The sequence below is a fragment of the Protopterus annectens genome, chromosome 1.part1, assembly GCF_019279795.1.
Source record: "Protopterus annectens isolate FY-2018-M chromosome 1.part1, PAN1.0, whole genome shotgun sequence".
Taxonomy (NCBI): Eukaryota; Metazoa; Chordata; order Ceratodontiformes; family Protopteridae; genus Protopterus; species Protopterus annectens.
The window spans coordinates 382,005,513-382,022,497 of NC_056726.1; the positions used below are offsets into that span (position 1 = coordinate 382,005,513).

The following is a 16,985-nucleotide window of genomic DNA, read 5'->3' on the forward strand; positions in this document are numbered from 1 at the left end:
CAAAACGGCGTTTGATAGTTCGTTTATTAAACCTAGCGCAAAACCGACAACCTGTGACGTCGTGGTCTGGGCCTAGGCAAGGAATACAATAGGAATGGAAGTCCTTATGAGGTATTTGCTTCCCACAAGAAATGCAATTGTTAACTTTTTCTGACATCGGACTGAGGCAAGAAAATGTTCCCCAACGGGGTACTTAGCTTTATTGAAGACTTCGGACTGAAATTCAAATTGAAAATCTCAGGTGTCAGCCGACCGGCACTTGCAAACTGCTTCTGCTTCGGGCACCGCGCGGCAAGAAAGACTGAAGAAAATGGCGTTGGATGCCTCTTATATACCCCTGGCGCACTGACGTCAGGGAAGAAGCGACAGCAACCAACGCTGGACCAAGACTTCGGAATTTGGGCCGACTGCGGGACCGCCTGATGGCAGGATAACCCAAGTGTGATGACTGCAGCAGGGTAACACAATGAACATCTGCCTGTGTATGTCCAAAGAATGCAGAAGTCTCTCCCCTTTATTCTGTGGATTTGGATAAAAAGTTGGCAAGTGAATAGTTTAGTTTAGAGCCACACTTGATACCACCTTTGGCATAAAAGTAGGGTTTGTTCTTAAAGACACCCTGTCTTGGTGGAAAATGATGAAAGGTTCCACTGCCATTAGTGCCTCTAATTCTGAAACTCTTCGTGCTGAGGTTATTGCCAGGAGCAGAGCAGTTTTTCAAGAGACATATTTTAAATCTGCTGTGTTAGCTGGCTCAAAAGGAGGTAAAGTTAATTTTTCCAACACGAAGTTGAGGTCACAAGCTGGAGTAGGTGCTCTACGGGGCAGTCTTATGTTTTTAGCCCCTCTGAGGTACTGTTTTAGCAAAGGACTAGAAAAAATTGGTGGGTCCGTGTTGTAATGAGCAGATATGGCAGAGGCGTGGATCTTGATGGATGAAAAGGAGAGGCCTTTGTCCAGCATCTCAGTTAAATATTGTAGTATCTGAGGAATATTTGGGACAAGAGGGTCAAGGCTGTGAGCCTGATTCCAGGCACAGAATCTCTTCCATTTATCCAAATAGGCTTTCCTGATGCTAGGCCTTCTGGCCTCCAGAAAGACATCCATAACAGCTTTAGAGAGAGGCATTGCTTGCTTGACTAAGGAATCTTCCATGCAGCCAGGTTTAAAGTCTTTAGCTGGCTGTGAAGTATCTGATTGTTGTGCTGAGTCAGAAGATGTGGGATTTGAGGCAAAATCCAGGGTGGACCTTGTGCTAAGTTCTTTAAGATTGGATACCAGTGCTGGCGTGGCCGGTCTGGGGCAATCAGGATCATCTTTGGCTCTTCTTGCCTGGCTTTTATATGTACCTTTGGAAGGAGAGGTAGTGGTGGGGAAGCATATACTTGTAGGTTTTTCCAGCTGAATGAGAGGGCATCCACTTTCCATGCTTGTGGGTGGTAAGTCCTTGTGCAGAATTTCTGTAGCTGGCAGTTCATTGGGGATGCAAACAGATCTATGTCCAGGCTCCACCATTTTTGTGTTATCATTCTGAATATTTGTGGATGTAATTTCCACTTGTGTGGATCCATGATGTTTCTGCTTAAGTCGTCTGCCAGTTTGTTTTTCTCTCCTGGCAGGAATTGTGCTTCCAAATGAACTTGATAGGTTAGAGCTGTGTTCCACAAGGTCATGGCTTGTCTGCAGAGGGGATAAGAATGAGTGCCCCCTTGCTTGTTTATGTACCACATAACTGTGGTGTTGTCTGTCTTTAGTAGTAGTTGTCCTGGATGCAGAAGGTCCTTGAAAGCTATAAGGGCATTTTGCACAGCTAGCATCTCTTTTTGATTGATGTGAAGATGCCTTTGTTCTGCGGGCCACTTGCCTTGAATACATTTTCCTGCCATGTGTGCTCCCCAGGTGTAATCCGATGCATCTGTTGTCAGTGTTTGCCTGGCTGTGGGTTGAGTGAAAGGCTGTCCCTTGTTGAGGTGACAAGCTTGAGCCCACCATCGAAACTCCTGTTGAAGGCAAGGAATTAGTGGTATTACTGTTTCCATACTTTGACAGTGTTGAGACCAGACACTCTTTAGGTACCATTGTAGTTTCCTCATATGCAGTCTGGCATATGGAATTAGTAGTATGCAAGATGCCATGCAACCCAAGGCCTGCATAATTTTTCTTGCAGGGAGTTGGGTCTTTGTTGCCATCAATTGAAAATATTGAGTCAGTTGTCCTTGCTTGTCTGGCGTGAGATAAGCCATCTGGGCTGTTGTATTCAAGCTGGCACCCAGGAATATTATCTCTTGTGAGGGCACTAGTTTTGACTTCTTTTCGTTTACTGTGTACCCTAGGCAACTTAATAACTTTTTTACAAATGCCAGATGCTTTAGAAGAATGTCCTTGCTCTCTGCTTGAATCAGGCAGTCGTCCAGGTACGGATAAATTTGAATTCCTTTCTGTCTGCAAAATGCAATTACTGGTGCCAGGCACTTTGTGAAGACCCTGGGCACAGTAGATAAGCCAAAGGGCAGTGTAGAGAATTGGTAGTGCATTGAACCAGCTATTAATCTGAGGTATCTTCTGCAGTTTTGTCTGATAGGGACATGCAGGTATGCCTCCTTGAGGTCCAAAGTTACGAGCCAAGCTTTCTTGCCCAGCATGGGAAGAAGCTGCTGTAGTGTCAACATTTTGAATTCTGGAACATCTAGGTAAGTGTTTAGAGAAGAAAGATCCAGAATGGGCCTCCAGGCTTTGTCCTTTCTGGGAACCAGAAAGAGTCTTGAGTAAAATCCTTGTCCTTGCTCCTGTGTTGGTACCTTGTGAATAGCTCTCATGTCCATAAGTGCTGTAATTTGTCTTTGAGCCTCTGCCCATTGATTTGGTGGCAGATTTGGCATTTCTTTTAACCTTGGCAGAGTGTGAAAGTGGAACCTGTAACCTTGAGATACAATGTTGAGAACCCATTTGTCTTTGGTGATCATATGCCAATTGTGATAGAAAAGTGCCATTTTTCCTCCCAAGGGGGCTGCCAAGAGAGAACTGTTTGGCATCTGTAGTGGGAAGTCATTGGGGCTGTTTTTTATAAGGTTGAGGTCTGTCTTCCCCTTCTTTCTGGGTTGATGCATCCCATTGTCGAGGCCTGTAAGGACCTTGTGGTTGACCTCTACCTCTTGGACGTCTGTATCTGCCCCTTTGAGGTTTGTCTGTAACTGGAAAGGACCAATTCTTTGTTGGCCAATTTCTGCTAAATCGAGGAGGCTGAACCTGTAAGAAATCCTTCACCGTTTGCATAGATTTTGCCTTATCCTCCATTTTCTTTAATACCTCTTCTGCCTTAACTCCAAATAACACATCCTGCTGCAAAGGTGCATCCAATAGTTTTGCTTTAACATGATCTGATAACGTATGTTCTTTTAACCAAGCATGTCTTCTAATGATAGATCCTGTAACTGCTGCTCTACAGGAAGCCTCTAATGAATCAAAACCACATTGCAAAGTATGTTTTCCCACTTGTTCAGCTGCATGCAATAAATCCTGCATTTCTTATAATTAGGAGGATCTGAGTTTGGAAGCATTTTTTGTTTTAACTGAGACATCAAATAATTGCTGATATTTTAGCATGTGAAACGGGCAATTTAAGGCCCTCATTGCTAAAGTTGCATATGTATATACTTTCTTCCCCCATCTGTCTAATGCTCTGAAATCTCTGTCAGAGGGGACTGGATTCTTTGCTGAAGAAGCCTTTACCCCTTTGGGGCCCTGAGAAATAGTTTCAGGGTCAGCAACAGGGCTTTTGTAAAGAAATTTGTGAGAGTCAGGGACTCTGTAGTATCTGTCTGGCTTAACTGGAGCAGGAGGTAAAGAATCAGGATTCAAACTGGATTCAGTATACACATCATACACAATATCTAACACTGGCGGAATAGCAAGAGGTCTGTGTTGAGGTAATAAAAGGAAATCTCTGAGCCTTTTCTTGGATTCTGAGTAATCCTGGCCCTCCCAATGGAAATGCTCCCTCATGGTATGTAAGGTTTCCCTAAAGGAGTAGTCCTCAGGGGGAGAGGCTGAAGGATTTGATTCATCAGCATCAGAATCCTCATAAGGGGGTAAAGAGTATCCTAGGTCTGAGGATGAATCTGAAGAGATGGATACCTGGTCGGATGAGTCATAGTCTGCATCCTGTCTAGGCCTTTTATCAGGAGGTGGATGGGACCCCCTGATCAGAGTGATTAGGTCTTCGGCCATTTTGACCATTTGTTTCTTAGGCATGGAGGCCTGTACTGGTGAATGTTGAATTTGTTTCTTTGTTTTTAAAGGAGGTTTAGACTTAGCAGAAGATTTAATGGTTAATTGAGTAGGTCTGAAAACACCATCTGCAGCTACTCCGGATCCCTCTGAAGGGTTAGTCTTGGTAGGCTGAAAATCTGGTGCATCCGAAGGCCCAGCCATCTCCACGTGGAAGTCAGAGGCGGCCTGTGGTTCTAAAGAAGCGGTCATCAGGGGCTGCGAAGGTGCCTCGCTGAAAACCGGAGAACCGGCGACTGGCCTAGAAGAGGCTTCATCGTCAGTTTTGGGCCTCGGATGCCTGTCCTTGTCTTTGCACTTTTTATGCATTCCTGTCGTCGGTAGTTCTGACGGCATGGTATAATTTAATTTTCTGCCAAAATAATGTCGGGCAAAATCAAACCGACGTTTAACAGTGTGCTTGTTAAACCTAGTACAAAACCGACAACCAGTGACGTTGTGGTCTGGGCCTAGGCATGGGATACAATAAGAATGGAAATCCTTATGAGGTATTTGCTTCCCACAAGAAATACAGTTATTAACTTTTACTGACATCGGTCTGAGGCAAGAAAAAGTTTCCCCAACGGGGTACTTAGCTTTGTAGAAGACTTTGGTTCTGGATTCGGAATGAAAATCTCAGGAGTAGGCCGACCGGCACTTGCGAACTGCTTTTGCTGTGGGCACCGCGCAGCAAGAAAGACTGAAGAAAATGGCACTGGCTGCATCTTATATACCCCTGTCGCACTGACGTCAGGGAAGAGACCACAGTAACCAACGCTGGTCCAGGACTTTGGAACTCAGGCCGACTGAGGAACCGCCTGACGGCAGGATAACCCAAGTGTAATGACTGCAGCAGTGTAACACGATGAACATCCATACATTTCCTATCTGAACCCATTTCTGCAATTTCGTGGCACACTGTTTTTGTTGTCAGTAAATCTTGCATTATTTTTAATGAAAATCTTTTTTTCAAATATTTTTAGTGTAAGTGGTATAACTGGTATTACACTCACCTCTGGTGCAGGAAGACCAGAATCCTCTAGGTTCGATCCCCCTTCTGGTTAATTTGATCACGGACACTACAGTGCAGCATTGGGGGTGCCTCACTCCCAAGTGCGACTTTTACTACATGAGATGTTAAACCTAGGCCCCATGTGTCTGACTTGGTGGTAGCTCAGGTGAATGTAACATATCCCACAACACCTATTGAAAAGAGTAGGGGAAGTTTCCAGATGCCCTGACCAAATTTACCCTAGTAGTAGTAGTACTTTATAGAAATACCATCTCTGGTCTTGTATGAAAAGAGGCTACCAGTCTAGTTGCACTAACTCATTCAACAAAGGGTTGATAAATCAATGAAAAAGACAATATAACAGCCCTGGATGAAGCAGAGGACAAGCCTTTCCAGCACCCTTAACTTTAACATAATAAATATAATGTCTTCACAGATAGCAAACATATTGAAGTTTCCAACTTTTACTGAAATGGTCTGCAATTATAGTGGGTCTCGATGGATTGTACAAATCTTTTATTTTGTCTGATATTTGTCAGAGTATCTATTAAATCACATAGGATATTTTTCATTATGGCAATTTGTTGAACAGGGGAGGGGATGTTACATTGCCAAAATAAGTTATTATTTCACTGATTTCAGTTGTAATAATCTAGCACAGGGTCAGTAATAAATTCTAAACTTTGGAACAGGTTGCAAAGTCAGTTTTAAGTGTGAGCCGTCAGTTACAGAAATCCAGCTTTAGACCTCAGCTGAAAATGTGATATGGAAGTAAACTTCTAAACTTAACCACAATCAACTGTTTCGAGCTTAGCCTTCAAATGCACCTAAAAGGGCTGTTTTAAGTAGATTGTCACACACCGAAAAGTAACTGAATCAGGGCAAAAGCTCTTCTTATAGACAACCAAACAAGCTGAGGTGAGTTTATTTTCACATTTGTAAATATACCATGTACCACAGTCTATAGTTCTTCTTCTGATTTAAGGTAAATACTACTTATTGTGTATGGAAATAGCACGTGTCAGTTTTTTTAAGCTGACATGATAAATGTTTCTTTTTAGACGTGACCTCAGACTCTTGTTTTAATTGATTTCTTCATAATTACATAGCTTCTTACAGTGGTGAAGCAAATGAAGTTGTAAGAGATATAGTTAACTAGCAGAGGTAGCATTGTCATCTGCACTATACTGCTAGTCTCAATTAAACATTTACTGTACAACATGCATTAATATTTTTCTTAACATTATACAGACATGCAGACACATTAAAAAAGCTCCCTTACAGTACAGAAAGTGCAAAAATGGCTATTATGAATGTCTGAGTCAAACATTTAGGCATAGATACAGAGATGAGTTACAAAAGATCTCAAGCATATTTAAGCTTGTTCATGACTGAAATTCTATAATATTATATACTTACCGCACTTTTCTACATTAATTAGAAATGTCTGAAATCTCAAAAATATGTTCCTTTGCACATAGCTTTACTAATCTGCACAAATTCTAAAGAGTTTAGGCAGGAATGTGAAAACATATCAAGGTAGGAAAGTACAATGCATACCACCCTTACACATGAACCTCATGCAACATAATAGTCTGAGTACATTAAAGATTACTGTCTTAATTTACACGTGCCTATTACCTAATATGGTTTCTTGTTTTATAGAACATATATTTTAAACACAATTGCTGATATTTTAGGTCAATTGCAAGAACAAGTTTGACACTGGCAAAGGCTTATTTTCTATTTTACTTCTGATATTGTCATCTTATTAAAACAGCATGCAATTCTTGGTGCAGGAAAAAGTACCCACTTCCCCAGTGCATACAAAAAGGCAAGGATCAGTGCATACTTACGAGTGTCCAGTGGGTGATATGAAGTAGAGGCAGCAGTGAACCCGGGTGTCAGGAATTCTCTTTTTCCTGGCAATGTTTACTTCTTCCTTCAGGAACTTCTCATACTGCTCATTGATGTATTTCTCAATAGGTTCCCAGCTGTGGAGTGAAAAGTAAAACTGGTGTAAGGTTCTGTTTCTCCATGAATCATCAGTAGTGGGGTGAGGTGCTGGATGTACAGAACGTTTCTCTGTATATTGAACTGACATAGTGCCTTAACAGAATATTCATTCCTAAAGTTTTACTTCAAGGTATGATTTCATATATTAGAAATCTGCATTTCACTTTTTCCTGGAAGGTTTATGGCTGCAGTCATGGCACACTTAATTCTGTTTCTTCTCATTAGTTACATGCTGTTGTGCTGTGTGTCAGGCATTAGTGATATCACAGTTAGTGGTGTCATGTAAATATTAGTTACATGCTATTGTGCTGTGTGTCAGGCGTTAGTGATATCACAGTTAGTGGTGTCATGTAAATATTAGTTACATGCTGTTGTGCTGTGTGTCAGGCATTAGTGATATCACAGTTAGTGGTGTCATGTAAATATTAGTTACATGCTGTTGTGCTGTGTGTCAGGCGTTAGTGATATCACAGTTAGTGGTGTCATGTAAATATTAGTTACATGCTGTTGTGCTGTGTGTCAGGCGTTAGTGATATCACAGTTAGTGGTATCATGTAAATGAAATGGATGGAAAGAATGAAAGTAGACATTATTAACAGCCCTTACAAGCTTAGCCAAGTTCAGCCCATGTTCCCAAAGGTGTCTGGTTCAAGCAGAAACTAAAATCAGCACCTGTTTGCCCCTGTCCAAAAAGGACAAAGGTGGACCACCCAGGGTGAATTTCTGGTTACCCATCCAATTGTCCAAATTACGCTTAAACAGGGCCAACAAGGGGCTTTGTTTAACATGAATAGGAAGATTGAGGTGGGGCAACCTCTGTGAGACAAATTTGGTTCTCCAGCAAGTTCTGTTGATGTCACATACCAGGTTAGGGTCCTTTGAGTGAGTGACCTGTGTGCAATTTGACTTGTGAATGTGCAGCATTTCCATTAAAGCTGTGTCACAGACTGCTGTACATGCAAGGCACACATCGCCTCTGAGCAGTCTATATGACATAGAGTAAAGTGACAATGATTTCAGTCTGCCCATATAAGCCCCTGAATTTTCTTTGTAAGGAACCTTTTTGGTCTCTCCAATTGCTGCAGGTGTTTGGAAAGGAACATACCAAAAGGAGCATTGTACTCTATTACTGGCCTGATGATGGAAGAGTACAAGGGGGTTATAGCCTCTTTTTTTCTGGAGATAATGCCCTTACTTATCAGATGAGCAATATAAAATGCCCTTCTCACCAGTAAGGAGACATGGTGATCAAAGTTAAGGTTGTTGTTGACCTGTGTGCCCAGATCTCTCACAATTGACTGTGTGCTTAGTGTATTGCTATTGATGTGGCAGTTTGCTGGAACATCACCCTGCTGAGGGGGGTGATAATGCATTTTTTGCATTAAGTTTAAGACCATGACTTTGGCACCAGTCATTAGTCTGCATAAGAACTTCTTGCAGGATGCTGACATTGCTAGGGGTTCCAATGACCACTCCCAGTTTGCAATCATCAACAAACGTTGTCAGCCATAGTCCTTTAGTTTTAGCCTGTACTTTGGAGAAGTAGATACCAAACAGCAGGGGTCCCAGAACCAATCCCTGTGGAACACCACCGGTTATGTGTCTGCTGGAGGTGGTGGAGTCCCCTATTTTGACTGTTTGAGTTCTAATAGTAAGCCAGTTTGCAACCCACCTGACAATATATGGGTTTATACCCAGCTAGGTGAGTTTATCAATGATGCCTGAGTAAGTGATTGTGTCAAAGGCCTTGGCTAAGTTTAGGTAGGCCACATGCACAGATTTGCCCTCATCTAGGCTTTGGTGACTATCTCGAAGAAGCCCACCAAGTTTAACAGGCATGATCTCCACGTGATAAAGCCAAACTGGGTGGGGTCGAGTGTTTGGAGATTTCCTTCCTCTTTGTTAATAAGGTCCATGATGGTTTGTTCCATGGCCTTACAAATAAATCTGGTCAGGCTAATGGGTCTATACTTTCCAGGGTCCATGGATGCACCCCCTTTGTGCAAATATTCCCCGGAATAAAGGTAGTGTTTAGGCTATGACTGAAAAGCGTGCCCAATGGTGATGCTAGTTCCTGTTTTAACCCATGTAGAACACAGGCTGGGATGTTGCCTGGTCCCACAGAGGCTGTGTTGTTGGCCTTGGAGAAGGCGTTTAAGAAGCCTCAGGCTTTGTGCTCGCTGAATGGAGCACAGCGATGGTTATCCCACTCCACAAGGGGGGAGCCACCACGGACCCCGGGAACTAACTCCCCATTAGCCTGACGAGCCTGGTCTGCAAGGCCATGGAACATATCATCATGAAACTTATAAACAAAGACATTGGTAATCTCCAAACTCTGGACCCCACCCAGTTCAGGTTTGTAAAAGGCAGATCATGTCTCCTAAATCTGATATACTTCTTTGAAGCAGTCACCAAAGCCGTAGACGAGGATAAGGTGGTTCACACAGCCTGTCTAGATCTTGCCAAGGCTTTTGACACCATCCCCCACTCTGGAATTATAGATAAACTCACTAAACTAGGTATAAATCCCTATGTCACAAGATGGGTTGCCAACTGGCTCACTGAAAGAACCCACACTGTGAAAGTTGCAGACTCCAAATCCAACTTCAAACCAGTGACAAGTGGAGTACCACAGGGTTCAGTCCTGGGTCCACTCCTGTTTGGTATCTATTTCTCTGAAGTACAGACTAACACAGAAGGTCTTTGGCTAACGAAGTTCACAGATGACTGCAAACTAGGAGCCATAATCGAAACTCCTAACTATGTGGACATCCTACAAAAGGGCTTCACTGAGACAGATGCCTGGTGTCAAAGCCATGGCCTCAAGCTCAATGCCAAAAAGTGCATTGTCATCCCCTTTGGTAAAAACTGTGTACCCATGAACTACAACATAGGCATTAGTATACTTAACACCAAAAGTGTGATAAGAGGCCTTGGGACACAGGTGGACAGTAGTCTCTCCTTTGATAATCACATTGCCACAGTAGTCAGGAAATCCTTCTACATGGCACATCTCATCACAAAAGGTTTCTCATCCAGAAAAAAAAGAGGTCATTGTTCCCCTCTACTCATCACTCATTAGACTCATTATAGAGTACAACTCCCCTTTTGGTATGTACCTCACAAGACATCTACAACAAGTGGAAAGGCCGCAGAAATACCTCACAAAGAGGATCACGGGCCTCAAACAGATGCCCTACGCAGACTGTCTCAAAAAACTCCAGCTTTACTCCGTTGCATATCGCCTACTCAGAGGTGATCTCTGCCTAACATACAAAGCTATGTCAAACCCGGAGCTGTTGGACATGCTCCACTTAAAGAAGTTCCAATCCCTCCAAGCTACACACTGTAGGGACCTAAACCTTGTCACCACAATAAACAGAACATGGCAGAGGGATAGATTCCTGTCCCAGAGACTTCCCATACTCTGGAATAAACTACCTATCAATATCAAACAAAGCTCCTCGTTAGTACTCTTCAAGAAAAATCTTGATGATTGGATGGGAAATAGGAAATTCACCCCGGGGATCACTTCTGTGGCTCTGCTCGACAGTGGCACAAGAAAATAATTTTCTTGGGTGGCAAAAGCCAGGGTACCTTTTTGGCTGGGCTTGTATAGGCCCTAGGGCCGATAGCCTAGTACCTACCTATGAACCTGCTCCTCAGAGATACTAGGTGGGGGACAGGTGTTAGGGATGCTTTGGGGTATATGTGAAATAAGATGAGGAAGCTTTCTCTTTACTGTTAAACCAACATATGGTGAAACTCTTTAAAGCAGTTCTTGTCATTAATTACCCAAATGTACCCAAACTGGAGTGAAAACTGTGGTTTGAATTTCTTAACATGGGTACTCAGTTGCTTTGTTTTGAATTACACAACATTTAAGAAGGAAAATAGTCATGTTATCAACTTAGCCTGACCCTTGGTTACATACCTGTCAACCTCTTAGCACAAGAAATCTGGACAAAGCCAAGACTAATAGAGGGGAGACAAAACACCCTAAAACAGGGATTAATTCCTACATCACTCGATGGGTTGCCAACTGGCTTACTGACAGAACACACACTGTAAAAGTAGCTGACTCCAAATCCAGCTCCAGACAAGTGACAAGTGGAGTACATCAGGGTTCAGTCCTGGGACTGCTCTTGTTTGGCATCTACTTCTCTGAAGTACAGGCCAACACTAAGGGACTCTGGCTAACAAAGTTTGCAGATGACTGCAAACTGGGAGCCATTACTGAATCCCCAGATTACATGGATATTCTGCAAAAGGGCCTTACAGAAACAAATGCTTGGTGCCAGAGCCATGGGCTCAAGCTCAATGCCAAGAAATGTAAAGTTATCCCCTTTGGGAAAAAAACATGTACCCATGAATTACCACACAGGTGGCAGTACACTAAACACTGAAAGTGTGATAAGAGACTTAGGGACACAGGTGGACAGTGGTCTCACCTTCGATAACCACATCGCACAACAGTCAGGAAATCCTTCTATGTGGCACACCTCATCACTAAGGGCTTTTCATCCAGAAAAAAGGAGGTCATTGTCCCACTTTGCTCATCTCTCATTAGACCCTTTATAGAGTACAATGCCTCGTTTGGTATGTACCTCTCAAGACATCTGCAACATCTGGATAGGCCACAGAAATAGCTCACTAAAAGAATCACGGGCCTAAAGCAGATGCCCTATGCTGAATGTCTAAAAAGACTCCACCCATACTCTGTCGCATATCATCTACTCAGAGGCAATCTCTGCTTAACATACAAGGCCATGTCAAACCCAGAGCTGTTGGACATGCTACATTTAAAGAAATCCCAATCCCTCAGAGACGCACACTCCAGGGATCTAAACCTTGTCATCACAATGAACAAAACATGCTGGAGGGATAGGTTCCTGACCCAGAGACTCCCCAGACTCTGGAAAAGACTGCCCATACATGTCAAGCAGAACGTCTCTTTGGTCCTCTTCAAAAGGAACCTTGATGATTGGATGGGAGATAGGAAATTCACCCTGGGGATCATGTCAGTCGCCCTGCTAGACAGGGGTCCAGGGAAGTAAATACTGTGGGAAGAAATAGCCAGGAAAGTGTTATGACTAGGCTTGTATAGGCCCTAGGGCCGATAGCCTAGTACCAACCTATGAACCTATGAAGGATAGATTTTAAAAATTGCTCATATGAACTTAAAAAGTTGATAGAATAACAGATCTCCTTACACTGACTGTTGCAGTATTCATAACATATGGGGATTCCCTGCCATGGAAGCCTGATGTCCTGCCAGTCTACCAAAGAATATCACCCAAATACTCCTTGCATAGCATAGGGTATAAAGCTGACATTCAGGCCTACCATACTCAGAGCTTCTTTGCCGCCAGTCCGAACATATCTTTTCACCATCGGTCTATTTACCTACATTTGTTTTCTAACAGTTAAATGCATTTTCATTCTCCAGTGACTACCTGTGCCTGTTGGCTGACTTATTTGCAGTTGCAAATAAGTGTCTTGTTGGGGTTTTTGTTTTTTTCTTGTCTTATTCTGTGCTCCTGGGGGTTAATGTCATCCAGGAAGGGTAAATGCTAGTGTGGGAGACAGATTGCTCATAAAGACCGCCATGATGTGTCTTTTTTGTCTAGGACCTTCTCATGACCATACATCTTGTTCAATTTGTCAGGCATTCATCCCAGAAACCCTTCATAGTAGACTTTCTTCCCTTTCCTTGTATCTTGAGAATCAGAAGCTTAAGCTTCTTGCTAAAGACACAATGGAAGGAATCTCCCACCATGAGGGTCATCTGTTAGGCAAGAAGAAGGTGAAAAAGGTACAACTGGAATCTTCCTCTGTCCAGCCTCTGCCAGGTGTTTCTCCCATGGTCAGTACAAACCCAGAGGCTCACTCAGCTGTGTGGTCAGATTTCTCTGCCATGACCATGATGGAGGCCGGTGAGGATCCGGTTGGCAGCACATCTGAAGAGGCTTTGCAGGCATCTATCTCAGATGTTCATGGGGAACCACGGTTGATTTTTTTCTGAGGGGCCCAGGAGAGTTCCTCCATTTTTTGTTGGGGAATAGGTTCCTACTACAATTCTCGACTGTCATTCTGGGTATGAGCCTTCTCACTTTTTGGTGGGGATGTTCCCTTAAAAAAGAAACAAAAACTTAAACATATTTCTTCGGCTCCTAGGGATCCACAAAGTGACTGTTAGACCTTTACACAGGGGACATTTACTGCTTTAATGTCCTTAAAGCTCCTGATGTTACTTTTGAGGAAATGTCCTTTGGTGGCACACTCTCTAGGATGATGAATTTGATTGTGTTCAGGTCTCTGATTTCCATAAGAGGTACTATGAGTTGCTGCAGTTGGAATCTCCTAAACCTGCGGCTATTCCTATGTGGGTATTCTATTGCTGGATGCTTTTCCAATAACTCTTATGCACCTGATTCTCTGCCCCCTGTTCCCAAGAAACCTGACAGGTTTTATAGGGTGCCTGAGGATTGTTCTTTTTTATGCAAATGTCCTGCTGCTGATACCTCTGTAGTGTCTGCAGCCTCTGATAAGCCATCTTAATTGCTTCCTTTGCCCAAGTTATTGCCTTCTGACAAGGACAGCAGAGCTATGGAAAAGCTGGGTAAGAAGGTTTGCATTTCTGCTACCCTAGAATTTAGGGCTATTAATTATCAGACTCATATGTCTAGGTTTGTGTTGGGTCTTCTATCTCAGGCCTGTAACTTACTTCTGATTTTCCAGACTGCAAGAATAAAACTTCTGTTTTTTCCTTGTTAGGGACTTCCTCTCAAGTCATTTGTCATTCTATTAAATGTAGTTATGATGTGGCAGATGCCTCTCCTAAGGCTGCTGTTTTTGGTTCAGTGATGAGGGGGTATTCTTGACTTAGGCTTCAACCTCTACCTGATAATATTAAGGATAAGCTGATGGATGCTCCTCTGGATTTTAAGCTTTTGTTTGGGAAAGCTGTGGCTGGTTTGTTTAAGTCCCTTCAGGACAAGGGTAAGGCCTTACAAGAGCTTAAACATGTGCTTGTTTCTCCTGTGCCTAAATTTCAGAGAAACTACCCTGCTAAGCCTGCCTTTTACTTGTAGGCAATCCCAACCTTCTACTAAAGGTAGGAAGTGTGGCAAATGGCCTCCTCCTGCTAAGGCTCCTCTGTTTTCAGAGACTCCGAAGCCTGCCTTTCCAGACAAACCAGGTGCTGTATGGCAATCCATCCCTTCCCAGCCACATTCCTCTTTCTCTTCATCTTTCACTTTCTCTTCATGTTTGGCTTCAGCTCACTCAGGATTCTTGGGTTCTGTCAATAATTCGTCAGAGGTACTTCTTGGTGTGGAAATCCCATCCTTCTTTTATGGGTATTCCTCAGCCTCCTTGGGAACAACTTCCCTTTTTCCTCACAGGTTCTTCAAACTCTCTTGACTCAGAGTACTATTCGAGAGGTACCTGTGTCTCAAAGGGGAAATGTTCTACTAAATACTGTTTTTAGTGCCCAGGAAAGAGCACCCTTGGTGACCTATTCTAGACCTTTCTCATCTCAATACTTTTCTAAAAGTGCCTTCCTTTCAGATGTTGTCCCTTCAGATTCTGTTTCCTCTCTTGCTCCCTCAGGCCTATATGGTGTCTCTGGATCTTAAGGATGCTTATCTCCATATTCTGATCCATCCTTTTTTCAGAATGTTGTTGCGTTTCTCTGTTGCTTCCTGACATTTTCAGTTCTCTGCTTTGCCCTTTGCACTTAGGCCTTTCTACTACCCCAAGGGTGTCCATCAAATGCCTTGCTCCTGTGATTGCTTTTTACAGACTTCAAGAGATCCAAATATTTCCTTACTTGGACAACCTGTTGATTCAGGAGTCCTCTCTAGAGACCCTTTTGCAAAATCTTCATTTTTGCCATTTCACTTCTTCAGTCTCGGGTTCAATATAAATTTCAAAAAGTCTTCTCTGACTCCTTCTCAGGATCATGTTTTTCTGGGTTGCAGGATTCCAGACGGTGCCAGTGCTGGCTTCTCTGCACCCCCCCCAAAGGCCTTAACTCTCATTTCTTTCTTTCACACTCTTCTTCCTCTGGCTTCCATTACCGCCAGGGAGTTTCTGAGAACTCTGAGTTTCATGGCATCCATCATTCCGATGCTCCATCTGGCCAAACTTCACATGAGAAAGTTTCAGTGGTTTCTGAAGTCAATATGGCTTCGACATGGACATACTCTAGACTTTGTAGTTCCTCTTCTTCCTTGTCTCAGACATGAACTTCAATGATGGATTCAGTAGTTGTCTCTGAATCCAGGGATCCCCGTCTTCCCTCTCAGGAATTGTTTACAGATGCTTCAGACATGGGATGAGGGGGTGACATTTGGCTCCCTAAAAGTTCAGGGAGTTTGGTCACCTCATCAGCAGAAGGAGCACATCAATGTCAAAGAGAGGAGAGCTCTTCTGCTGGCTCTTCTGGCCTTTTATCCTCTTTTCTCTCTAGGGCCTCTCAAGCTGTTCACAGACAATACCACAGTGATGTGGTATATTAACAAACGGAGGAACGAGATCTTATCTTTTTTGCTGGTTGGCCCTTTTGGTATGGGATATTGCTGTCAAGCAATCAAGTGACTCTTCAGGCAGTTTATATCCCTTTCTGTCAGAAGATTGTGGCAGACAGTCTGAGCAGGTCCTTAACTCAGTCCATGAATGAATGCTTCACAGGGATGTATTTCTGGACATTATCCACCAGTGGGTACTCCTCAAGTGGATCTTTTTGCCTCACCTCTGAAAAGACAACTTCCTCTGTTTTGTGCGAGATTCCCAGATCCTCTGGTGTGAAAGGTGGATGCCCTCTCATTTTCTTGCAAGGGGATGTTTCTTTATGCATTCCCTCCCCTTCCTCTCATTCCAAAAATCCCATTCAAAATTCAACTGGATGCCCCTAAAATCTTGTTGGTGAATCTCTTTTGGCTGCGATAGCACTGGTTCCCTCTTCTTCTGCATTTATCCAGGGGGAATCATCACAAGTTACCTCACAGGGTGAATATACTCTCACAAGACAAGGGGTCTCTCATCCATCCCCACCTATCTACACTTCAACTGACACTGTGAGTGATAGGATTTTGATTCCTCATAGACACCTTTTTTCTGAAGACATGCTGCAAGTCCTGCAGGAGGCCAGGAAACCCACTACTAGGAAATCCTACTTATCCAGACAGAAGAGATTTTCTACTTGGTATCTGTGTAACCTGGCCCCACTTACTGTGGATGTTTCTTTGGTTCTCTCTTACTTGTGTCAGTTGCTCAATGCTGGTTTGGCCTATTCTTCTATAAAGGCCCACTTATCAGCTATCTCTTCTTGTCTGGCTTTTTCATAAGTTCATAGGACGATACTAGGCTATTGGCCCGGAGACTCTTATAAGCCTAGCCAAGAATTTCACCCATGTTCCCACAAAATCAGCACCTGTTTTCCCCTGTCCAGCAGGAACATAGGTGGGATCCCAGGGGTACATTTTCTGTTTCCCATCCAGTCATCCAGGTTCCTGTTAAAGAGGGATAGTGAGGTACTCTGCTTGACATGGAGAGGAAGTCTATTCCACTGATGGGGGAGTCGTTGAGACACAAATCTATCCCATCAACAAGTTCTATCAATCTCACAGACCAAGTTGAGACGTTGTGTGTGGGTTGTGTGAGTGGAGTTTGACTTATGGAC

The 16,985-nt window shown here is 43.3% G+C and overlaps 1 protein-coding gene across 3 annotated transcripts in view; it reads right to left on the reverse strand.

The window, feature by feature from the left end:
• SEPTIN3 (septin 3) overlaps positions 1–16,985 on the reverse strand; it is a 743,127-nt gene that overhangs the window by 76,704 nt on the left and 649,438 nt on the right. For all 3 annotated transcript variants that reach the window (XM_044075351.1, XM_044075343.1, XM_044075358.1), the window contains one exon: positions 7,135–7,272. In XM_044075351.1, the coding sequence (XP_043931286.1) occupies positions 7,135–7,272 (138 nt within the window). The remainder of the gene's footprint in view (positions 1–7,134; positions 7,273–16,985) is intronic.